The sequence below is a fragment of the Glossina fuscipes genome, unplaced genomic scaffold (genome assembly GCF_014805625.2).
Source record: "Glossina fuscipes isolate IAEA_lab_2018 unplaced genomic scaffold, Yale_Gfus_2 1, whole genome shotgun sequence".
Taxonomy (NCBI): Eukaryota; Metazoa; Arthropoda; class Insecta; order Diptera; family Glossinidae; genus Glossina; species Glossina fuscipes.
In genome coordinates, this window is record NW_023998415.1 from 43,480,159 (window position 1) to 43,507,823 (window position 27,665).

At 32.4% G+C, this 27,665-nt stretch overlaps 2 protein-coding genes across 5 annotated transcripts in view; both read left to right on the top strand.

Moving 5' to 3' along the window:
- Positions 1-87: 87 nt before the first annotated feature.
- On the top strand, positions 88-1,441 carry LOC119631812 (mitochondrial 2-oxoglutarate/malate carrier protein-like). The gene is made up of 2 exons (XM_038024331.1): positions 88-143; positions 324-1,441. Exon 2 carries the CDS (start codon positions 379-381, stop codon positions 1,327-1,329), a length of 951 nt encoding a protein of 316 aa, XP_037880259.1. The 5' UTR covers positions 88-143; positions 324-378; the 3' UTR covers positions 1,330-1,441.
- A 7,073-nt stretch (positions 1,442-8,514) lies between these two features.
- The window catches only part of LOC119632621 (contactin-associated protein-like 4), an 89,318-nt gene continuing 70,167 nt past the window's right edge, over positions 8,515-27,665 (top strand). For 3 of the 4 annotated variants that reach the window (XM_038025609.1, XM_038025611.1, XM_038025612.1), the window contains exon 1: positions 14,273-14,455. The gene's annotated coding sequence lies outside the window, so the exon portion shown is untranslated. Of the gene's footprint in view, positions 8,631-14,272; positions 14,456-27,665 lie in introns of those variants that run through there. The other variant, XM_038025610.1, reaches the window with a different exon arrangement.

The following is a 27,665-nucleotide window of genomic DNA, read 5'->3' on the forward strand; positions in this document are numbered from 1 at the left end:
GGTTTATTTGTACGCTCCCCAGAGCTTTTTTTATTTACGTTTTCGTCGATCTCAAAAAGTTCTTTTTATGTTCCTATATGCTAGTAAAACTATTATAATCGTGTAGGACACTTCTCTTCTCAATGTTTTCGTTTGATAAGAAAGTAAAAAGAAACAAAAAATTCGAAAAAAAAATATAAAAAAAAAAAACAAATAATAATAATAATAATAAAAAAAAAAATCTTAAGGAAAAATATATATATATTAAAAATTTCACACATATTTTCAGTCGGCCAAACTTCTTAAATGCACTAAATTTTCACGAATTATCCGGTCTTTTTCAGCGATTGCATTACGCAAGAATGCTGTGGGGGCAAATAGGAAACTGTTAGCGTCAAGATGATCGAGCCCAAAAATATAAAATATAGAAAAAAGATGCCGGCTTATGCCAAATTTGTCACCGGTGGCTTAGCTGGCGCCTGTTCCGCTTTACTTGTGCAGCCAATGGAACTAGTAAAGAATCGCCTGCAAATGAGCGGCGCTGGTGGTATAGCAAAGGATTACAGAAATACTTGGGATGTCGTTAGAAAAGTGTACAAATACGAAGGTGTCCTTCGATTCTATAATGGCTTAGGTGCGTCTATAGTTCGTCAGCTCATGTATACGACCACACGATTGGGTATATATCAATATTATTTTGATACATATAAACGGGCGAATGGCTGCGTTCCATCCATGTTAACTTGCGCCGGATATGGTCTAATAGCTGGAGCGGCTGGCGCACTTGTTGGAACTCCGGCAGATGTGGTACTCGTACGAACGGTCACTGATGGTAATATGCCGCCGCATCTTAGAAGAAATTATAAAAATATATTTGACGCTTTAATACGTATTGGAAGAGAAGAGGGCCTAGCTGGCCTATGGTCGGGATGTCTGCCGACAACTGCACGTGCTATGGTTGTAAATATGTGTCAGTTGGCTTCGTATTCACAATTAAAAAATTATTTACAGAAACGTTATACGCTTAATGAAGGTCTCTTCCTGCATGCATGCACCGGATTTGTATCCGGTCTAATAACTACTATCGTTTCAATGCCCCTCGATATGGCCAAAACTCGCTTGCAAACAATGGAAAGACCAGCTCACTTTCACGAAAGGCAATACAAACATAGTCTCGATGTTATTATGCAAGTAATCCGAACCGAAGGATTCATGGCCTTATGGAAAGGTTTCTCGCCGTATTTTCTTCGTTTAGCCCGACACACCGTTTTCATGTTCGTCCTACTGGAACACTTTAATAAGCTTTATTATGAAAAAATTCTAAGAGATGAAAATCAATCACAACTTTGATTATGAAACCGTGACGAAAAAAAAAAAACAAAAAGACATCATATCGTATGTGATTATGTGATTAAGACTGCACGCTAATAAATACAAATGACAAGTTAACTGCAATAAAAATTGAAACAAATAAATTTTTTTCATTCATAGGGATTGATTATAAATCACATACCGCTACCGTATACGCATAAGTATGGAGAGTAATTAAATAAAAAGATTTCGTATATTTGAAGCGACAATAATATCTTGTTATTATTTAAAGCGTGAAACGACACCAGATCCCATCGCTTTGCGATCATGAACGAATACCCACACACTTCAGTTCAATTAATTGCTAAAAAATTCGTATTTAGTTGATAGATGGATGGCGACCATTATTGCGCTGAAAGTGTAGAGAATCGTAGAAATATTTTATGAACGAATTCAAAGTCAACGGATTACCAGGATCTCTGATGAATATTTTTGATTGTCGCAGAAATAAATTTAATATCACTTGCTCTCAATCTTACAATACCCGTCACAAGCTTGCGTATGCTCTCCGATTGTAAGATGCAGCCCAAATCCATTCATATAAACATTTCAGGATACATCTTTATATGATATAACAGTACTTTATTTATCAGTGTATGAACGGAAAACCCTATTTTCATATCCCGAATATTTTTGATCCTAATCATATGGTTTTTCTTTCTTTTTTTTTTCTTTTGAACTTTCATTATATAAGAGAAGAAGTACTCTAACTAAAACGCTGCCGTATGGATGACAAAGCAAACATCCTCACCTTCCCTACTTAACTTAGCTCGCTGAAGCGAGTTATGCCCCAAAAGACGCCATTAATTAGTTTCGCTTGTCTCGCATGTATTTGAGCAAAAATGCTATTGAAACGTAAGAAATTACGAAAACTGCTACGCCACGATAATTTAAGGATTAAAAAACCATGACATATACTGCACTTATGAATGGCATGTCCGTGTACAACCCTACAACGCACTGTACTCGCAACAACGTGAAGAGTCGGGACTTCGGCTTTTGCCGGAGGAAACTACACTAAGCCGACCATAATATAGCGATGGAGAAGGTTGTGGTCCTTGAAAAGTTCGCCTGTAGTGCAAGCGTATTAGGTCGATTGAATAGAAAAATCAAGAGGAAAAAGAAAATGAAGAAAATTTGAAGATAACGCATCAGTACAAGAAAAATTCAATGATTCAAGATACGAAGTGTTTCCGCAACTGAGGTATTCTTTAGATTTGATGATGATTGCTATCTGTGTGGAAAGATGTTTTTTTCGGGAAAAAATGTCGCGTTATATCCAGTCTTAAATGGGAAGGAGATGATCGTTGGACTTGGAGTCTGGTTAGGTCATGGTTATGTTGGGAAATAAGACTTAGTTTTGAAAAAAAAAAAAAAGTCATCTTCCTCTCAATAGGTATCTTATTTATTGATCTAGAACTGGGGTAATCATTTATTTGCCTCACTGTTTCATGATGAATAGGCTTTCAAATCTGATAAAAAAAAATAAAAACTACGCACACTTAGTTTATATAAAGTATTTGCTTCTTAGTGCTTAGGTTGCAGCTGCAATAGAATAACCCGATTCTTTAGGAAACAAAATTCTCAAGAAAGAATAAATAAGAACATTATAGTCGGGTAAAGCCGACGATTAAACACCCTATACCACATTAAATTACTATTATGGGTCAACTTTTATGACCACATATTAAAACTTGGACCCCTCTGCTCTAAAAAGCATCAAATTTCGTGAAAATCCCTATATATAGAGTGCAATCCAAAAAAAAAGACCGACTTGGTCCAAATTTATTATAGTTAATTTTTTTTATATTGAATGCATACATTATGACATAATTTTCATCATCATGAAGCAATGAAAATTATGAACTTTAGTTTTCGTTATATGAGAGAGAATCCAAAAATTGCCTCAGCCGATCCAAAGTTTGCCAAGATAAAATGCTAATTACTTAAGCCACTTTTGCTGTGAAATTTTGAAAATTGCAATTTTTTTTCCATATAACGACTTTTCAGAATAGAGAGCATTACATGATCAGTTCTCGAAAAGATAGACCGATCGAGTCAGCACACGTCACTGTAGCAATTTTCATCAAAATATCTCAAAAACTGCTATCTGTAGCTTGAACACGAATATACATGGGTGGCAATCAAACGGACAGAGGGGCTTAGATCAACTCAGATTATGATTCTGAAGCGATAAGCGCTTCTTCGTGTTACATACGTTCGCATCTACTTAATATATTCTTTACCACGCGTAGTGTAATCTCTAAAGATGTTATTTTTTTTAAAGATCTTCAGTCGTGACATTGGAACCGCGTTCTTTACTTTTAGACAATACAGAGATCGGGCAAGTTAGTGTTGAAGATGAAATCGCGCGAGAGAGATGCATGATGGCCGCTTTCATATATCAAACAGAGATTGCAATAATGAGGCGAATTGATATGATATCGCAATCAAAGAGATTTGGAATTGCTTAGAGGTTAGAAGTCCTCCAAAATAATTATTAAGCGTAAACGCGGAAACGATGGCATTAGTTGTTCAAAATGAGCAAAACATTAATTAATTAATTGATTGAGTTGAGTAGACTTTCACCAAAAGCTATTGAATCGAATTTGAAGTTCAGCGTAAAAGTGATTATAACTGTGAAGTGATGAATGATTTTTAGAAAATCGCTTTACATATGAAAGTGATTTAAATTATGAAGAGCCGCTCGAAACGGCACCTGGAAAGTTAAAAGAATGAAAACACAATTTATTCAAGTAAAAAAAAAAAATCAACTTCTTTTAATCAATTAACTTGATTCACATTGACATATATACATATATATATGACGTATAAATAAAAAAAAAAAAAGTAATTTTTTTTATTTCATATATTTCAGTATTTCTACGTTTATCTCGCATTGATTACGTTTCTTGTCTTGTTTTGCTTATTTATAGCATCATAGCTTGTATCAAATGTACTTTCATTATAAGCACGCACATCTACACGCCCATATGTTAAATATTATTGCACGTGTAAAGAGATGAAATAGTTAAATAATTGTTTAATTGTATTTATTCACAAAGTCCGAAATATGTAAAAAGTCGATAACAAAAATAAAAAATAAATAAATAAATAAATAAGTAAATAATAATGTTATTAAAATTTCATTTTTGCTTAAAACGTATAATGATAAATAATTTGAAGAATGAAATGAATTCAAAAACAAAACTGAGATTGTATTTGGCTTCAATTGAATTGAATTGAATTGAACTTTTACTGCTCATCGTCCATCTGCAGTAGTAATTTTACGAAATTTATACAAGAATTGCGGATCTAATCCTCTTTAAGTTTTAAAACTGTATTTAAATCAGTATTGTCCAACTACTTGGTTACTCCGGGCCATCATTTAATAGTATAAATTTTTGTTTATTTCATTTCAACGATTCATCGATTCTTACCCCACGCATCTATAAACAATGACGTAAGAATCTTTATTGATAAATATACGTAACCTACCAGCGGTAAGTTTGCTTACTCTTGAATTAAATAAATTTGCTACTAAATCTGTATCTATAGACAGCAAAAAAAAAAAAAAAAAATCACTGCGATATTGCAGGGCGAGGACGAATTGTGAGCATTACTATAATACCTCATCTATCTATTCCGTCGTCTTTGTCAGAAAATATTAAAAATTACATACATACTGGTGCTTGCTTTTAATGGGCAGACATATAGAAAGAGGTCCGTATAACGTCTAAATCATTATTTTATACTAAGTTTCACTATAAAGTACGATAATAACTGATAAGACTTAAGACACAGGAAGTTTAAAATAGAAGGCTCTCAATACCACTCAAATGTTTCAAATTCATTTACATAGGTCGATAAACTAGGTTATCTTATATGAGTAGTGATGAAGAAAATGATCGATCCAATGCAATTTATTTTCAATAGATTGCATTCATAGGCCGGAATATAGAAGTGCAACAAAATTTGTTTAAACGTTAGAGGTTGAATACACAAAACTATATATGTACGTATCGGCAGAAATGCTTAAACTCATTCCAAAAATAATTCCAACTTACAATTAACATATAACAATGAATGCAAAATCTGTGCACGTATTGTAATATGAGCACAAACTTAGCATAAGCTTGCAGCACAAGTGATTCATGGCATTACTAGAGCTTATAACAGCCGTTATATGTATACCTTAATGCTGTAATGCAAGCGCAGAGAAGTATCAGTCAATTTTTAAGTGTAAGTAAATTCGTATATGAAAGTAAATATTATATGATGCAACGACAACTGAAGAAAATGTACAATAAATAATTCATAATGAATAAAAAAGCGAGCATTTTGTAACTGAGAATGGTTAAGCAACAGTACAGGATGCGGCAACTCTCGCTGAACTTTGTTCACAGTAATTCGAGACTTTTTTCTAAAATGATCCTGATTCTGCAATTTTTCATTGAAATGAAACGAATATTACTCGTAACGCTATCTATTATCTATAGATCGGCAGTCATTGAAATTCTGATATGCGGTTTGTGACGTTCGCTTTAGATGTTACTTTCCTTTGTGTAATCGGATTCGATTTTTATTGACAGGACGTTGAAAAGTTTGTCGACTGGCGCAAAGTATTCACAATTGAATTTCTATTTTGTTAAAAAATGATAAAATTGCGAATATAATTTACGATCATTACGAAGCTAGAACAAGGGCTAGAATCTAACCTCAAAAGTAGTAAGTGAAAAAGGAAATGAAACGAAGTAAATAATAAGAAATTTATTTATTTTTTTTTTTTATTTGTTCTTAAAATCAACGACAATTTATATTAAAATTGTACCGATTGAAAAATATTTGCAGCAGCGAACGTATCCAAGTGATTTACTATACGAAATACATATGAAAAAGTACAACAACCCACATAGCGTGCATAGCCCAAATCTGTGACTGGAAAACTGATGAGCATTTTTCTAAATTGTCTTACGATCTCAATCAAGTTTAATTAGCGGTAAAAATGTTCACAAAGTTAATTGTGTCCGGCCCATCAGTCCTAGGCACTTTGATTAAATATGAAATGAAACCATCAAAGATATGTGACAAAATTCCGCAGGTGCTAGTGTTAAAAAAAGGCAAAGTCAAATTATAACTTTAGGAATTCAAGTATATAAGAAGCATGTGGGGGGCGGGGGGGGACTAATTGTAGCCGCAATTATATGTCTTTTTGCATTCGCGCTCGTAGCTGGCAAGTCTGAATTTACACTGACCATAAGTGTGGAGAAAGGAGGAAATGCTCCTACTATTCAAATATTTATCTAACGATACCAACTTTGTTGTTTCTGATCTTACAACTCAGCTGACCTAATAATGAAATTAACCGAAGTGAGGCAATTTACCAACGGTTAAGCGTTATACCTAAAAGTCTGCACTCTTCTTTCCGTCAATGGACTAATGACAGGCTAAACATAAAAACTATCGTTTATTGAATTTTCCTCCTGAGAAAATTGAAGAAAAATCAGACGTATCGTAAACGATCTAAAGAAATGCAAATTTTTTGCAACGAACTTTAGTCCCTGCGAGGTCACCTTAACCAACGGCTTAGGCTATATGTTGCGCTATATGGTTGCTTTTTTTTTTTAAATGAAGTTTCCGTTTAATTTAATCTGTACACGGATGGGTAAACAAGTTCGCTTTTGAGCTTAAATTCATAATCGATCGTTTTCAAGAGCAATAAAACTTTGGCGTAAATCGGATCGAAATTGCGCAAGGGAATCGCTTATAGAAATTTGCCCAGAAGAATTATATATACGTTTCGTTAAGTAACAAAAAATTTGATGCAATATTTTTCTTTTAATGATGATTTAGATTTATCTTCATTTTAAATCCATCGCCAACTACTAAGCAGTCATTGGAGCTACAATAATTTGTGAAAATTGAGATAGAAATCTAAAATTTAATAGAATTTTTTTTTTTTTTTTTCCTAATGGTCAGAGGTTAAGTGTGCGTATAATTCGCTAACAAATAAAAAAAAATAAAAAAAAACATAAAAAACGAGAACAAAAAGCAATACCAGACAGACATATTCATAAAGAGCATTGTCTATCTATTGTTGAAAAGTTTTTCTAGATAAAGATTTTTCAAATATGCAAAAACAAATTGCGATCAGGTAACTGACGTGCCCTCGATCAAGTAAAAAGCCTTGCGATTATTAAGCTATCACCTAAGCATATCACCTCGTTATTTGTTGAGATAATCACCTTTTCTTTTCTCAGCTACAATTTTCGCAACCCAAATATTGATTCTATTCGATTTCAATACGTTACACAAAGCTTTGTCGATATATATGAATTAATATCACTTTCCTCTTATCCTATGAAATCATTGTAGACTCTATTGTATCTTCTACATGCTGTACATTATATTGAAAGACACAAGGTACATCTTGTAAACGTAATGATAAACTTAATAGACCATTTGTGTGGGATGTAAAAACGTCATAGAAAAATTATCATATCTGAACAAAAAATGTTGTATTGTTGTATCGGAATCGCGGTAAAGCATTTATTCGAAAGCATAAATAGCTATGTATTTAAATAGTTAGTAATGAAATAAAGAAGCGCATATAGAGAGATGAAAAGAGAGAGAGAGAAAAAGATAGAGAGAGAGAGAGAGAGAGAGAGAGGGACAGATAGACCGAGAGAGAAAGCGACAAAGAAATTACGATATTCGTATATATATACATTGAACTTGATGAAGCGCACGATGATACATTTCAGTGTAAAGGAAAATAAATGAAAAGAGATGTTTAAGTAGATTCAATATGCAAGCACATATATATATATATATATATATATATATATATATATATACAGGAACGAATTCCTCTACCGATATCATTGACTGAGCAATATTTATGAGTTATGATTACTAATACTATAATCATTATCATTATCATTCGTATTATCGTTATTACTATCATAATGTAGAGTATAGAGAGTCTTATTATTACATGCAATTCAGCATTTATCCCATGCAAGTTTTGAATCACAAGTTTTTACAAGCATTTCTCTTTATCACACATTTCGATCTTGCACTCTGATCACTTATTAATTCGGCTTAGCTTAACTCATTTTGCTTTGCTTATCAGTTTAGTTGCACTTCGACAGTCGGATCGTGTGGTCGTGGTTTCTTCTAAATTGGCAAAAAAATCCAATATTATTATTATTATTCTGGCTCATCTAGCGCACAGTGCCTGCGCTCGGTTTTATCCGTTCATTCAATTAATGATAATTGTAATAATAATAGTAATAATAGTAGTAATAAGAATATCTATATATATATTGTTGCATATGTATTGTAATATGTTTATCAATGTATATACATATGAACACATTCATACATATGCGGCAGAGTAGAGAGTCATATAGATTGTCGCCTCATTTAAAGTGTAATTTAAACAAATTAAATGTAATGATCTTATCTTCTTTATATAAACGATATTTTCAGGCATATGTTTTGTGTACTTCATCTATTATGAATAGCGTGCTAAAAAGAAAGCAAATACCGAGATTTGTGATTTTTTTTAAAAACTCTGCGCTAGGCAGGCTAGGTGTGTGAATCAAAAAAAAAAACCAAAAAAAAAAAACATCGAATAACGAAAGGATGTAAGAAAAAAAAAAAAAAAAAAAAAAAAAAAAAAAAAAATTTATTCTTGAATCCAATTCTTCTTACCAAGTCAATGGAAACAAATCAAAATATTGCCTTAGAATGAGCAAACTTTTCGCGTTGCAATTCAAAAATCAAAATCAGCGAATATATGAGATGACGGCAACGAGACACATTTACGTATCTAAAGATGAAAATCGGTTTGATTATTAAAATATGCATTACTTACCTTTTAAAAATATCCACATAATTAAGTCCTTTCATATGCTTGCATGCAATTGTCAAAAGAAGCGAAAAAAAAATATATATATATAATTGAATTCTATTCTTTTTACGGATCGTATAAGATATTTGCATTCAAGTCAAGAAGCGTTGACTCAAAGACATTCTATATTCAAGTCGAATGTATATGCGTAGATGTATTTATTAAAGATAGTGAAAAATTTCTGAAAAAGTCATAAGTGAATCATGCGTTTCGCTGATTCTGAAGTTGTCGAAATTTTCTATTTCCTATTAATCGTTTACAGTTTACATTTGCGATTTTTGTTCCATAAATCTATCAAAAAATACGCATACAAACGATGAGCAAGCAGCCTAAGTCGACATCAATTTCATGTTGAAATTGCATAACATATATACAATAAATATAAATTCCTTTCGAATTTTAACTGCGCTTCATATATATATGCAATCGATTCGAACCTAATTATTTTTGTTCATAACTTGCACATTTTTTTACGGTAAATTCAGTTTGAAAAAAAAAAAAAAAAAAAACACTCTCTTAAACGGATACAATCCATGATCTAATCATCATCGCGTACCGTGAAAGTAAAAAGCAGAAATTTCGAAATACTGCTTTTATTAGATTAACAGATACAGATGCAGATAACCAGCCATACATAGTTTTGTATAAATATTTCCGAGAAACATTTAAAATGTTGAATGTGAAATGAAATGTGTCGGCAAGATTGAGCAAGACTGATTGCGAACGAAAGAAAATTGATAGGTAAAGAAAGGCATTCAATTTTTGTTAAGAGAAGTTCGAATAATTAGCTAATATCCCTTCGACGATAACGTCATCGCATCGTACAAAGTCGTCATTATACTTATTTATCTTCTATTTATATAAGAATTTCATTCAGATCAAATGCTGTACCGCCCAGTGCAAACTTGCCTTGAACGTCATTACGTTCTGTGAAACTGTGCAGACTCTTTCGCGGAGCACAATGTATAGAAATGAAGCTGAAATGAATTCTGTATACTTGCTGAAAATAATGAAACGTATTTGTCGAATCATAAATGGATCGCACAATTTGCAACACATCTGCTGGAGAAACGTTTAACGAGAATTGTTAGGTTCAGTGAGCTGTAAAATGTCTCTGCCTGTCTCTCTCCCGCTCTCTTTCTCTCTCTCTCTCTCTCTCTCTCTCTCTCTCTCTCTCTCTCTCTTTCTCTCTTTCTCTCTATCGTGACACAATGGTTGCAGATATCACGAAAATAAAGCTAGGCCTACCTTTTGTGGAAGAATCTCTTCCTGAGTACTGAAAAAGCTGAGACCAAGACGCGGACAAAACCGACAACATATTTACATTATGTTGTATCGTACGAGTTGCGTGCAATTAAAAACAATTTATTTAATTTCTTTTGTTATGCTCATCTATTTACATCAAAGAACCGAAACGATATAGGAGGCGTGTCCACAAAAAAGGTGACTTTTCAAATTTCATTGGCTACATATACTCGAATTTCCGAGTTTTATTCTTTAGGTTATGTTGGTACACACACAAGTCTCCAAAATATGTTACTCATTTTGCATTTTTAGTTTCTTTTTGATGGACTTAAAGGTTAGATGCGTTTTGATGTGCTGGGTGGCTTTAGGCTATCGAAACAAAGGGATCAAAAAATCTGTTAAAAACAAATAAAATCCTTATGAATGGTATAAACTCTTCACAGAAGGCGAAGAAGGATATTAATGACGAGGCAGTGAAGTGATATGGTCGAAGCAGTTGATGAGAATATCGGCTCTTGCCATGCAATTTTTTCGGACGTTTTGGGTATGAAATGCATGGTCAGCTCACACGCCGTAGATTGTTTGTAATTTTTTAGGCGTAAAACAATCCCGCAATTATGCCTCACCCAGCGTATGAATTTTTGCGCTGTGAATTTTTTCTGTTCCCAAATACTGAAAAGACAAATAAAAGGACAGAGTTTTAAGGAGATAAAGATCGCTTCGGTGGAAGAGCTTAAGGTCATATTAAGAGAACATATCAGAGATTCTTTGAGGATTTGAAAAAGCACTGACATAATTGGGGGACAAAATAGATATTGTTGGTGAAACAAAAAATGTCACCTTTTCCCTGAACACATCTCGCGCACACATTTCACTCGTAAACCTTTGCGTACAGACAGAACTACAAACATAAATAGACCGAAGCATGAAATTTTATGCAAATACACTCTCCGTTTGAAGTGCAGTACGTATGCAAATTGCAAAGGAGTTTTACTTTACCGGCACTTTTTGATGCAAAAAATAATATTCATATCAATTGCCCGATCGGTCCTTGCTTCTTGAAGACTATAATGATAACGTTTTTAAAAATACGAAGCGGGCAGCCGACAAGCCATCACATCGATGAATTTGCGGCACACGCTAATTTCGAATGGACCGCAAGTCTCTTCGACAATTAGTAGATTGTCCGATAAACCATTCGACATAAGTTGCTTAAGCATCCTCTACACCTTAGTTTATTTAACTTTTTTTTTTTCTTTAACAATTTTTCTCTTCGAATATTCGAAAATTCTGCTAAAAAAAAGAGAAAAATGATTGAGGTAAACGTTATTTTATTGAGGAACCTCGTTAATTACTTGAAAGTTTTTCCCCTAAGCACGTGATACACACGCTTCTCCCTCCATTCATTCTTACTCTTTGTAGTAGTATTAGCATAACGTGTTTGTAACTTTTCAAGGCACTTATAACAGTACTCGTATCCCTTATCAAGATGTGATTTTAGTCGATCTAACATTAAGTAACGGTGCTTATCTTTTCGCGAAATTTGTTAAGTTCAGGAAATGCATTTAAAAATTGAATTCATTGTAAAGACAAAGTTCGATATACTTGCCGTTAGGCAAGTAGTAGTTGTTATACTGGACACGTTTATGTGTATATGATATTCGAATGATTTACAATATCGTAAAAAAATTATTATTATTATTATTATTATTATGATTATTATATTTTTTCTTTTGATTTTCTTCTTTTTTTGTTTTTATATCTGCACGGGACCTGATTTAGATTAATTAACCAAGAAAACGTTCGCTCGTAATTACTAGAAGAACGAACATATTATACATCGATGAATGATATGCAAATGTGTTTTTCGTATAATAATTCGATCCAAACTCACTATAGATTCGCATATATTTCAGTGCAGTTGGAATATTTCAATGTGAACATGTTGGTTGCGTAGAAAAATTGATTGCCTTTCAAGTTGTTGAAACAAACCAAAACTTTTATCAATCTAACAAAGATATCTTTAAGCCTCTTATTCTATATATAAAAATGTTATATAATCATTGCAAATGTTCTCTCACTTCAAAAAATATTTCTTCAAGTATTCATTACCTAATTACAAATTCAATGAAACGATGTGTGTGTAGGTAGAATAGGGAAAACTTGTGAAATTTTATTCAATTTTTTTCATATAAAAGTGAAAATGCTTTACCTATACTGAGGCAAACAAAAATGACAATTACACCAAAAACTTGAAACTCATGCATGAAGACTTGACAGGACGATCGAAGACTACATTATAAAATCTATTAAGTATATATATCATCATGTTCATAGGGTAGGATAGGGTAGGGTGACAATCTTATTACTTAATATGAATTATTGTTATCTACTATTGTCGCTAAGATAATGGAAAATTCACTACTCATACTTAGCAAAGGCATGCACTTGTCCCTGTCGTTCATAACTCTTCACATTAATACTGGAATTAAAATGTCTACTTGAGAACACACTTGTCCTAAGAAAATAGTTTTAAAGAAAGCAAAAAAAAATTTGTATTCACCACAAGGCGAACGTAAATTTCTTCCGATTTAATCAGCTGCTAGCTGATTGAGTCGTGCAGTAACTATATATGAGCCATTCAGTAATTCCATCTTATCATCTTACGAAGCTTTTAGAGCATTTTGAACAACACATATCTTGCTGATTTAAAACGAATCAAATCGGGTTTCCAGCATTGTTAGATTCTCTGGCTCACATTCTTTGTAACTGATTTAATAATGAATGGATATCGTTTTAGTTTTCCAAAGTCCCAATGCCGTAATCATTGAAAAGGAAAAATTAAAATTAAGAAGATGTGAAGTTTCAGATATCTATTTAAAATTTTTCTGGGAGAACTATGAGGCTCGCGATAGGGGCCCGAGGTGCGAATAATAGGACAGAATCGTCAATCCACAAGGACGAAAAATTGAAAAAATTCAAACGGGCCGTGAGACGGACGAGAAGGGGGCGAAAAAGAAAGATTCAAATAAAATAAATCCATAAACGAACAAAGGGACGAACGAAAGAGCGCCACACACTATCGCACTAATCTATGCTTAACGTAATATCTCACTTGCACTTCGAAACATTGTGAAAAGACTGACAACACTCTTTCCCGTTGATCGATGTAATCAAAGCAAACGTGCATTAAAATCGTTCAGTTTTTCTTTACGGTGTACAAGCATTTCTCTAAGGAACATTTTTATTATTATAAGTCATTTAAAAATTGTTTCTTATCATTTATTTACACTTTTATACCTTGAATACAAACATTTTGACAAATTAATAATGAAAGGATTTCCTTAAGAATGACAAACAAGACAAGAAATTGAACATACACTCTTCGGAGATGCGTATTAAGAAAATAAGAGAGAAAATGAATTGAAATAAATTTCATGTAAAAAACGTTAGACAAACTGAAGAAATCCGAATAACATTAGATTAGTTGATAAAAAAAAAAAGCAAACTTATCGAGTGTTACGGAAGCGTATGTGTGTGTGCGTATGTGTGTGTTAATTAAATCTACAAATTGTAATTTTTATTCTCTCATTTCTTGTCTTATAGTTGAAATCCATTTGATGTATATATGTGAAAATGAAAAGTAACAAATAAAAGTGAACTCAATCTGAATTCTTTTCTTTTTCTTTTTTTTTCTTTTTTTTTAATCAACAACAACAAAAACAAAACAAAAAAATAAAAGAACCGAAAAGAAAAAATCGAAAAATATGTAAATTGAAATGAATTAATTATAAATTATTAAAAGAGAATATAAATATAAAATTATTGTCGTTATACATGCATAATTCATTTCTAAATAATCCGCCTGAAGCTCTAAACGAATAAACAAACAATCAAACGGCTTTTTGAAGTCAAAAGAAAAGGACCGAAACTTATAACTAAGTAAGTAGAAAAATAATAACAAATAGAATTTTTTTTTTATTTTTTTTTTTTTTTTTTTATTGTTCATTTACTAACTCAGTTGTTTACTTGGGTCTTTACTTATAATACTTTTCCTTATCTTTATCAAAAAGAAAAGAAAAAAAAAAAAAGCAAAAACAAACAAACAAACAAAACTTCTGTTGTCGACATTAAACTAATTTTTTGTTTTCTTCTCTTGTTTGTTATTAATTATTCAGCAGTAAAAAATAAGTTAATGCCAAGCATTTGTTAAAAGGCCAACACAAAACAGCATATACATGTATGTATGTATGTATGCATATATGTACATTTTATTGACACATTATTTGAATGAAACTATCTAATCAACCATGCAGAGAACACTATTCTCACTCTCTCTCTCTCTCTCTCTCTCGTTTAAGCGTTAAAGGCTTACAATAATATAATAATACATATATGTAATATAGCAAGTTGCAGGTATTTTTTTAATATATAAATATGAAAAATTAAAAATAAACATTATGCGTAAGTTAGATCGCCGCCAGAGCGTAAGGAATTTATAACGGAATAAATTAAAATTTAGAGCAATAATTATAATAATAATAGGAGCCAAGATAATTGCAATAAGTCATTAGATGATAATCGATCAAAATGCATCATCATCATCATCATCATCATCATCGCCATCATCATCATTTATGAACGCAGTAATATATGGAAAAGGAAGCGAGAAAATTTAATAGTTCGCAGGTCAACTAAATGCTACCTTGGTTTTCTTTTCTCATCGCATTAAATCGTAACTTAAATAATCAAGAATGATAGGCAAAAGCTTTTCGGCATATCGAACGCTTTATGAAGGCACGAATAGTCCATACACATAGTACATATAAATTGTTAAAAAAACTGCCACAAAAATAAAAAACTTTAATCACGTTTTTCTCGACACTGTACACGACAAAGTGTGTTCAATGGAAAAAAGAAAAAACAAGCGATTTTTATTTTTCTCGAAAAATATTTATTTATATATTCATCGATATCTATTTTGTCTCCTTCGAAGTAATCCCTGCTTGTGCCAGGGCTTTCTACTATCTCCAAAGTATTTCATGATGTGCGCTCTTCAGCATGGCCTTAAGCTCACCTACGGATGCGATCTTTAATCTCGTTAATCGTGGCAAAGCTTTGTTCTTTCATGAGACTTTTCAGTCTTGACAATAACCTCAGCGACTTCTCTAATAGTGCTTCAACATTTCTATCGGTTGTTGACAAGCTGGGACGTCCACGATGGCCATCGTCATTAACATCTTCGCGGCCTCGAAGTTGGCGCATTCGTTGCAACACACATTTCATACCCAAAATGTCCAAAAAAATTGCATGGCATGAGCCAACCGATATGCCGAGAGCAACTGCTCTAATAGTGATTCGACCGTAACACTTCACTGCTTCAACATTTTCATCGAGCTTCGTAATCAACATTTTCTTGGCCTTCTGTGAAGAGCTTGTAACACTTCCAAGTGTTTTTTTTTTTTTTGATTTTTTTTTTACTCAAAATGGACTCGCCAAATGCCATAGTCAACGCTTCAAGTCAGCTGAAGCACTTCATTTTACTTTTCACACAAAATTTAACATAAAGCGTTTGATCCATTTTTGTTCGATAACCCACGTCTAACTTTTATGTCTGTCAAAAACCAACTAAAAATGCAAAACGATTAACATATGTTGGCGACAATAAGACATAAAAAAAAATGGAATGTACGTACATCACCCTAGTTTTGAACACACCTCGTAATTTTTGAAGTGATCGTATATCCAACACTCTATAAACTCTCGAACGATTGATTTTGACTTGCAATTGTATGATAGTTTCATAGCAGTAGCTGCAGGGTAACATTACCTTACAAAGCGCATAGCACTATTTTATTGCTTAACGTTATTCTAAAGTTCCGGGTACCGACTTTTAAGATTGTTTCGAAAAAAAACTAGTAATACATTTATTTTTAATCGTAAACTTTAAAGCGTATCGAATATTAATTTTAAAAGTTTGTTTTAATTTTTCTTCTGTTTTAGATAGAAAAGTTCGGCTCGATGTATATGACCAAAGGGATGGCATATAGAAAAAATGTTTTTTTTGTTTTTTTGTTTTTTCGTTAATAAAAGTTTTTAAGTATCTTAACAAATATTTAAATAAATATAATAAAAACTATTACCAAAGTTTTTACTTTGGCTGACAAGGTAGCGTAACATCTTAAGCAAGCGAATGCATAAAGATTGTAAGCTGCTTTACTGATCGATTACGTATACGCTTGGGTGGATGATTTACAAATCTTAAATCAAACTGGATCTGGGATCTGAGTAGGAATTTCACGAGAAAGAAAATGATCATCTAATCTTAGTTTTCGGTGGTGCGAGAAGATATGCTTGCACTAAATTTCAGCGGGGCTTGTACTACAAAAAATTAGTAGATATCTTTGGGTATTTGCTGCATTATATACATCATCAAAAGTCTATACACATAATTTTTTATATTGAGTTTTTAAGGGTACTCTAAATTTAGCATTAAGATGGAAAAGACGTCGCTGTTTCTTAATTATTTGATGTAAAGATGAAATTTCTCGTGAAAAGCTAAAACATACAATTTAAAGGGCAATAAGAAGAAACATTAGATTTCTATGAAAAAGTAGGAAAATATTATTCTTTCACTTTTTCGCATAAATGAATAAAATAGAAAAAAAGTGTAACGTACAGGTAAACATATTTTTGTGCGATAGATAGAGATAGTTGGGAAAAATGAAAAAAATTAATATAGTAATCAGATATATCATAAGTCTATATGTAGCTAGCTGATTTTGCACAAAATATTGAAAATAAATGATTTTGATGAAAAAGGTCTCCCTTAAGGAATATGTTCAACTGTACGAAGAAGCGAGAAAGCACTTTCTAAATAAAAGAAATGGAAATATTTTAAAAAAGTGCAATTTTTTTCTTTAATCGCGGAAATATTTGCAAAATTTTAGTACGATTCGTCGTATACCAAAAGCACATTTCTCCCTCTCTCTCTCTTTCTCTCTCTCTCAGTCTCGCTCTCCTCTCTACCTCTCAATGTGTTCCTTTCAATCCCTATCTTCCTTGTTCCAGTCTTCTTCTTTCTAGCATCTCTCCCGCTCACCGTCACTGACTCGCTCCGTTTCTCTACTCTCCTTCTCACCCTCTCCCCCTCTCTCTTTCTATCTCTCATTCTCGCTCTCCTCTCTACCTTTCAACATCTTTCTCTCAAATCCCCCCTCTTTTGATCCTGCCTTCCTCTTCCTCTCATCTCTTCCGCCCACCGTCCCTCACTCTCTCCTTCTCTCTAGTCTCCTTCTTACCCCCCTCTCTCCACCCTATCTCCTTCTATCTATCTATCTATCTCTCTCTCTCTGTCTCGCTTCTATCTTTCTGTCTCGCCTCTTTTATCCTTACTCCGTCCTTCAATCGCTCCCACTGTCCCTCACTTACTCCCACTGTTTGGCACTCTCGCCCGCTTTCTTTTCTTCACCACCCTCTCTCTCTCTCTCTCTCTCTCTCTCTCTTTACCTTACATACCTTATACCACTACATACGTATGTGAAAGTTAAATAAAAAAGGCGCATAAAAACAGTTTCGACTGTACATTACTTGGAAATTACATCTGGTCGTTGCTCAGAATGTCAGGGAAAGGGGATTTTTTAATTATAATTTTAAATAAATTATAAATGTAAATGAATTAAAATGAAGTGTAAATATTACACAATTATATTTCATTTGAAAAGCGTTGAAATTAAATAACTATGTCCATTGCCCTCATGTTAGAAAACGTTGCCGGATAATTAATTAATAATAGTAATCGAATAACTTAAAAAACAGTAGTGAAATGAATTTTAAAGTTGGTTCAAGAAGAATGCTTATCGTTCGCCAATTATATGCAAAAGTCATTTTAAAGATTAACATACTTTTCGCATATACATATAAATATACATATGTCTGCAAAAACTGATCGTACGACTATAAATCGTATAATAATTACTTATGATAGCAATTAAGAAAAAATTTGCAAATTTCTCAGCTCAAAACTATTTTGAAATGAAACTTGAAAGTTGAAAAGTTTAATTTTACAGCAGCCAATAATACAATGAACGGCAATGCCTCTATAATTAATTGATAAAATAAGCGTGTTTTCGATGCGTGTACATGTACAACAAACAAAACATATAATCAATTTGACTTAATAAGTTTTATAAATTAAATAAATATATTCTGCATATTTGGCTCATTGATGTCATATATGAATTAATTTCAATAATGATTTAGATGTTGAGCGTTAAAAAGGTGCGACTTGAAATCACTTTATCTTCCCGCACGCTATTGTAACCAATTAAAAATCCATCATAAATATTCGATTAAAAATGAGCGTATAATGTATTCAACCGTTAAGTCAATTTGTCATTATTATGCTAAATAACAGCCGGGCTTTTTATTTAAATATTTTTTCTGTTCTCTCTCTTTTTTTCATTATTATTTTAATGTGAATATCAAAATCACGTGCTGGGTTTTATTTACTGGGACAACAAAAACATTCATTTAGTTGTTATTGTTAATTGCATTAATATGATTAATGGATTTGAAGGAAAGAAAGAAAGAAAGAAACAAATAAACAAACAAACAAACAAACAAAGCAATGAATTGATTTCATTTTAATTACTGCGATATTAATAAACAAATAAAAGAAATCAAATGAAATTAAGTAAAATTAAAATTAAACCAATATATTATATTATCATTTAATGCTTTAAAACTATAATAACATCGGTCAATAACTCCTGGGACTAAATAAGAAATTTTTTTTTTTTTTTTTTTTTTTTTTTTTTTTTTTTTTTTTAATGTATACAAAAACTCGTAATGATTAGGGCGGGAAAAATGCGGTCGCAGCCTGAAATGTGTATGCCAGTCAACTCGCTCGGGCATTGATTATGGCTACACGCACGTACCTATAATAAGCAGAGCAGACTTTACCGATATTGATTACGTATATGTCAACTTGATGATTAGAAAATTCAAATTCATTCATCATTCGTTCAATCCTCCCTTCAAGAATGATGCAGTAGCTCCAAGGTTTTGTTAAACATTTCAATGATCTTTGTCTTAGGAGAACGAGATGTCAATACAATATAGTCGCTGCAGTGTAAATCTGAAGGATGAATAGGATGAATGGAAGAGCAAATCGAATTTCAATTGAGACAATTCTGTCATTGTAGCTAGCGATTTGCATTACGCTAAATTTGTTCCAAGCGTAAGTAAGTGCGTGGTATCCACTTCGAAAATAGCTTCCTCATGGGCAAATGGTCAAAGCGCGTACACTGCCTTTTCAATTATTCGAAACGTTTTCTTCACTGAAACTATGCTGCATCGTTTGCCACAAATTTTTTCCTATCTTTCGAACAAATTTGTTGATGACACAATCACGGAAAAAATCTTCCGCTTTTGTCGTGAACTAACCCGATCGTCGTGCGCGTCAAAGTGCTGATCGGCAAGCGTATGACTTATCGATGAATACGAATGGTAGTCGAAAGGAGAGGACATAGACATGGATTGCCATGTATTTCTCAATTGAGCATTTCCTAAAAAACCCTGAATACTTTTTTTTTCTTACGGATGGATAAATGACGTAGCATTACCATTTTTGATATCCTGGTCGGTTTTTGAACAGCAAATAATTCAAATCGATCAACTGGTTTTTGGCTAACGTTTGCTCAAATTTTCACCAGAGTTGAACAAATCGTAATTGAAGCTGACTTCTAAAGCAATTCAATCTTGTATTCGTTTTGAGTGGAGATTTTGCAAACAAAATCCTCTCCTCGATCTTAGCCCCGATACGAAGCAACAATGACTTTCGTCTTGTATAAATATTGCAAACAGTTTTTCGTAACAAAATGCCATACATGACGAGCTTTTACATTAAACACTAGATTGGCGCGCCAATAGTTTCTCAAAACCGCACTTTAAACTTATACACCTGGTATTTCATATAATCGCTACAAATTGTTATCAATCGTTCCACTTTATTACAGATTTGCTGTCCGACGTATATATGTATATGCGCAGTCAGTATTAATAAAACATTTATACCAGACGGTATATATGTTATTATGTGTGTTTGTATATATGTATGTATGTGTTCATATTTATACATATATATATATATACATATATATATATATCTATATATTTAGATATGTACGCATGTATGTATAATATTTAAGGTCTACAACACTTCTCCATTTACATATGCTATGCGAGGTAAACGTAAGTCTTTTTGAAATGATTCACTCACTCATAAATCCGTAAACGCACCATTTTAAGCAGTCATTTCCCATTCGCTGTCCCATCAACGCGTATTTACTACAGATTTGTGAAATTCACGTTTACATCGATTCTCGCTAATTAATAAACAAGTGGTCTAGCAATAGTTAATGCAAATTGAACTCTTGCCGTTCATACTTGAAAAGAAAAACGTACACCGCATTATTATTATGAATCTAATCATTAATGATTGACAAGCAAAATACCCTATATATTAGTTTATATACATATACATATATGTATATATATATATAGAACAAGCCTGAAAACAGCAAGGGCATTCATTATTCAACCCTACACATATATGTATATAAAAATTTGAATTTTTTAAAGACTTTTTAAACTCCCTATTATGAACTTGCTCTCATTCATAATAACAATAGTGCCCGCTAAGCTGATTCCATTTTACGGTGCCTGTGTATTGCAAATTCTGCTGAATGTACCATTGCTGCAGTAACTTTACCGGTCGGTTGGTAATTTTGAAAACTATACGTTTTAAGATTTCAAAATGACTTTTTTGTATCGATGAGTTCGTCCGTTTGTGTTCGTGTTTGAATACTGATCGAATCGTACTGAAACCTGAGACTTCCCAAATATATTACTATATTAACCTATTGTTCTTGATTCCAATCGTTAGACTTATTTAAGACGTCTGCTTGGCACACAGACAGACTTGACGGTATCAGTTCCACTTTTCGGACTAATTAATTCGAAACGGTCCCCGTTAAGCAACTCTTTATGTTCCAAACATTTTATCTACTCAGACACGCATTGAGGATATCTTTGAAGAGAATACAAAAAATGATGCTTTTGTTATATAAATTGCAGCTTTAGCTATTTAAAGGCATTAAAGTTATCTCGCTTGCAGATAGCTTGGACTGATACTTAATTGTTCCATGAACATGTGCGGCACTACCAGCTTAAAATTTTTCTTTTTATTTTTTTTATTTTCCACTTCTTGATCTCAATGAAATTCATACATTATTTTTCATCTCATCTCGATGTAACGTCACGTTTGTTGAAACCATAAATTCCGTCTTATAACTTTTAGTTAACTTATTATGTTTGATGTTTGGTCTCAAATTTTTCCCTTTTAAATTAATATCTGTTACATCAATTCGTAGATGCGGCAACAACTAGCAAAATTGAAAAAATTATAAATTTATTCCTTCGCACTCATATTTCTCCAGTGTTACTGTTTATGTGCGATTATGCGCCTAAATAGGCGCATATGCATTATATTTTAAATTTATCGTCCTACAAAGGAAACAGCCAGAGCTTTTTGTCCGAAGTGTGCTCTATTAGAACGAGAGAGAGAGAGAGAGAGAGAGAAATTATAATTATGTATTGGTGAGCGTCACTTTCACTCGACTAAGTCGAATTTGAAGCTACATTTGGTTGCTGCGATTCGGGGATGCAGCTAACCGCTCCAACTGAAGGCATATGAACTGTCTTAACTGTCAATGAATAATGAAATAGTAATTCTTCTTAAATACTTACGCTAACATAGCACGTTACATATAACATGTTACATATTTTTTTTCACAAAATACTTGAATAGCTAAACATAAATTCGATTTAAACCGAAAATGATTTCTTTCTTATTTATAATTATCCCTTGTACTCATAAAATAGCAAAAAAAGCGGACAGGAACAGCTATGAACTAAAGCTAAACGACAAAGTTTTCATGTTTATAACTTAATCATCATAATGCTTTGGAATTATAGAGTAGCCGGGTGTATAAATTACCAATTGACAGCGGTGATTATCGCTAAAAGGCAACAATGACCTAACAACGTGAGGCAGAAACGCTTTTACGGGTAATAATAATATAAACCGTAACAATTTTATACTTAAAAATCCAACAACAATGCATCCAGCGATTATAATCATAGTATAAGTGAGAATGGATAATATATATATATATATATATGGATTATATATATATGGATTATATATATATATATGTATAGATAGATAGATAGATATGAACGCATTAAAAACTTTTGTTAAATAAATGAATGAATGAATGAATGGCACACCCACAGCTACGTAATATATTACCATAAAAATATTTACAAAAATATAAGACCGTTTCATATACAAATGCATAAAATAGAATTTATATATGCGATAGATAGCTACGATACGTTGAATATCCTATAAATTTTATTCATGCGATTGTATATATACAAGTCAAACTTTTTTAGTCATTTCGTACCAACAAGTGTGTATGATAATCACGATGATGATGATTATGATGATGATGATGACGTTCTTCATTTAAAACTTAATAAATTTTCTAAAAAAATATAACGCACGAAAACTCGAAACATTTTACGGTTTAAATAATACAAAAAAAAAAAAAAAAAAAAAGACCAAACGCGTTAAGTAGATTTAAACTTATTTCATACGCACCACGGCCAGTCAGTCAGTCTTAAAACATAGGTCAAACGGTTCACATAGAAATGCAAAGAAAGCATAGTAACGCTTACAAGAAGAAGAAAAAAAAAAAAAAAAAAGCAACAAGACAACAACAACCACAAACAAAATATAATGAAAATTAAATAATGAAAATAAATGTGTAATTAAAAAATAAAAACAAATCGATTGCTTAGACATTAGAAAAATGCCCGAAGCTAAAACTTTAAAAAAAAATAAAATAAAAAATAAATAAATAAAAGAAATTTTAACAAAAAATTAATCAATTAAAAATCAAATTGTTTGATATACATAGATCATATGATATAAAGATAGTTACGCATATATAAGTAAATAATTTTTATACAAAAAGCAAAAAAAATCAGAAAATAAGAAATAAATTTAATTGAAACCTTCTCCATATTTACATAGACGTTTTAAAGAAATATGTTTTTAATCAAATCAATCGTTTTAAATTGTTTAAGGTCTTAATAAAAGACCAAATATTTCTTAGCAACTAACCGCACATTAAAATTTTGTATATATTTACAATATATACATGGTAAACTAAAATATATCCTCGACCTATAAATATATGGTAAACAAAACTGAAGGAAATCCTTTCTAATCCATATTCATGACACGCAAATTACTTACTAACACCAACAACAACAACAACAACAACAACAACAACAATCAGAAAACATAAATATATATAAAATTGGAAAAGTACGGTATGATATATAGGCTAAATATATGTATAAAGTACATACAGTGCTCTTTATTGTACAGTCACAGATAATAGTAAACGTTCGCGTTACATTTGCACTTTTGTCCTTTTTTTGTCCAAGTTATTCGAATGAAATCGAAAATAATTACATTTAATTTTTGCTAACACACGCGCATATAAAATGTACGAGTGTATGAGTGAATTTAGAGAACTAATCGTGAACCCATGCCATGCCTATGATCAGTGCATAAAAGTTCGGAAATCATATTCTTTCTCAAAATTACGAATTTCGAAACGGGACAATTTCCCATCCAGTCATTCTTTATATGATTCTGATGATGAAATTTCACATCAATATCACTTGATAGATTGACTATATATTGTCTATGTCTCTTGTCTGACTGCTGCGTGAGCAAATCAAACTTAATCGAATGGAGAGCCTGTTCACATATTAACGAACCTGAGATAGTCGACCATTTACACAAACACAAATGAATGAATAATCGTAATAGAATTTGGTTAGAGTCTTCAACTGATCATAAAAATATATATATAGTTTATGAGTATGAGTTGAGAGACGTATTTTACTGTGCATTCTTCAGCGGCGGATGTTGCTTCCCTATGTTATCTCAACCTGAGGCGCTTAAGTAAACTATTCTCTTAAGTAGCCAGAGAGAGAGAGAGAGAGAGAGAGAGAGAGAGAGAAAGAGACAGGGAGCACTTGTGTAAAATTCCTTGTCACAATTTTGAGGTCGCACGCGAAACAATATAAGAATATAAGGCGGACTTTATAGCGTAAGTAATTAAGTAAAAAGTACTGTGTGAATGTTCGTATATTAAATCGTAATAAAATTTTCAAAGTGAAATCAATAAATAAATTTTACTTCGATAAATTAAACGAGAATAATTTAAATAAAAATAAGTTTGATTATGTTTTACTTTATCAAATAACTAAAAGAATAAATTTGATAATTTTTATCCAAATATATATCCAATATATATGTACGCACGTATGTATGGTTTTCTTTATAGCTTTCTTAAAATTCAAATTCAATCAATAACAATATGAGAATTTATTGGATTATTGCTTTTATCATTCGATTATTTAAAATCTTTCATATCTTTAAGTAAATACTTGATGCATTTAAGAATATTTTTCAACCAATTATTATTATTTATTTTCTTATTTAATATAATATGAAAATATAATGCATAATTTTTTCTTCTTCAATTTATCAAACGCTCTAAATTTAAATAATGCTTTTTATTTTTCCGCATTATCTTATGAATATTTTCTTATAATTGATTCGTTTTGTAAACTTTTCCTTATTTTTTGCAACATTTCTGCCTCCTACTGTCCTACCTACCTACCTACCCATTTTTACCTACCTTACTTATATTAGCTTTGCGAACACTTTTCTCATCCGAAGTGTGCAATTATCAATGGCCGTACAGCAGATGCAGACCTTGATCATTCGAAAGGTATATAATTGGTGTTGATCATGATCATGTCCCGACCATAGGAAAAGGGATATTTTAATTTTTCCAAGCTATTCATGGAGACAAGGATTGAATTCTCTGAACTAAGCTTTAAATCTCGTTGCTTTGTGTGGGAAGTTTGAAAAAATCAAATCAAGCCTATATGAATTGAGTGTCGTTATCTAGAGCATTCATCTTCGCCACCAGCATGTACAAGACCGCCTCGTGATACTTTACCTCCGCCTTCGCCTAAGTGCAATTCGTCGGCTTATGTGAGCGCTCCATCCTTGTCTACTCAGAAGGTTAACGTTTCCGTTATCGTTGCGTTGGCCGCTAATAATAAAAAAAAATTCAAATTAAGTTGGGAAGCCCCCCCCTCGTTATAGCTATGCTGAAGTGGCAAAGATGCCTGTTCCCAGTGGTGCCGTTCAGGCTACTTTGCGTACATCTCCATAAAATATTAATAAAAGTAACAAATCTGCCTCTCTTCCTGGCTGTACAGGGATATCTGTTGGTCACCATGCTGGGCAAGTCGCACAAATCGCACGTACAAGTGTTGTCACCCCTCTTATATTTTCGCCAACTCAAAACGTTGTACCAGCAAATCCTATTGTTTCTACTAGAGATGACGTCTGCTGATCGGCACTGTCAAGGCTGACTGCCGCCTGACACCTCTGTGGATAACATAAAAGGTTATCTGGCTGCAAAAGTTCCATCTGTCAATTCGAAGCGTGTGAGCATTTCCAAGCATTGGAAGTGAGCGCTCCGTCTCGACCTGGAGCTATCTCGTCTTTGAAACTATTAGTTCCGACTGAATATGTGGAAATTTTGCTAACCTTCAGTTACCGAAATGTTATGGGCCTAAACTCAAAAATTCGCTCTACTTTCCTGCCATGTTTTCAGAAAGGATCGATTAGATTGCTTGGATTGGTGATGAAATTTCCTACTCCTTCCGAAGTTGAACTTAATGCCATTTGGGCGAAAATTGCCATTACATAGTTATACGTAACTTGCTCCTATATTTCTATATATATTCCCCCAAATGCTGATATCTCCATTTATGCGGAACTTGTTGTCCTCGTTTGTGATGTCTTCGCAAAGTCTAAATCACCGAATATATAATAAACGGTTTCTCATAGTAAATGATGTTTTACTGCACATTTCTAATAAACTAACTTGAATTATTTTTCCTCTAGAAGCAGTTAATTCATCAACTAATACACTGTTCGAATGTTCGTTGAGAGTTTGTGAAGGGTTTTTGTACAATAAGTTCTTTAATGCATCGTTTTCGAGATTCGAATATGTTCTGGTCCTCTAGGTCGTTTTTTGACCAACCAATATTAACGATTGGATTAACACCGTAAACGTGTTTGATGGGCTTCGGCAATAGATTTCTTCAAATTCAACAACAACAAAAATCAATATCGAAAATGCTGAATAAGTTAATAATATTAAATGGAAAATTGTTATTTTACGTAGAGACAGATCAAAACGATCGAATTGAATCATTATTTACCCGGGTATTTCCCATTTGTTTATCATTTTCAATGTTCGCAAACTTCTAAAAATTGCGAAAACGCTTTAAATGGCGGAAAATGTCAAATTTTTTACAAGATTTTCAAACAACAACAAACAATATAAAGTCCGGTTCTCGTTCTCGTTCTCGTTCTCGTCCTCGTCCATGTTGAGATGCATTTATTGCGTTTAACGCATAAATTTCACTTAAACTGATCGAAAGTTCTGCGTGCAAAATTCTTATAGCATCCTTCGAAACTGTGAACGAAAATTTCCTTTTCAAAGGACTATGAAAATCAATGCAATTTAATGCAATTCTGTTAATGTTTTTAAGAAACATTTCCATTTATATTGTAAAAGGCATAGGCGTTCATTTTTAAAGCGTCCTACAATATTAAATTAAACATTTTTTTTTTTTTTGTTATATTAAAGCAGGCTCTCTTTCTTCAATTCAATGAAATAAATTGTTTTAAATTATCCAACATAAGCATAAGCGTTTATAATAGACATTCTCGTAGACTTTTAAGGAAATTTGATTTGAAAACTAAATACAAGTTCAACAAGGCGCTATACGTACGCACGCAAAAGCATATGCAATTTGTCTGTTTACAGATGAAGGCGTTCAAATAATCACACTTGAAATAATACAACACATCACAGCAAACAATAACTAAAAGTTATAATTTAATTCTTTC

Coding starts and splice junctions, on each gene's coding strand:
- LOC119631812 (XM_038024331.1), top strand. CDS start 379: ATGATCGAGCCCAAAAATATAAAATATAGAAAAAAGATGCCGGCTTAT.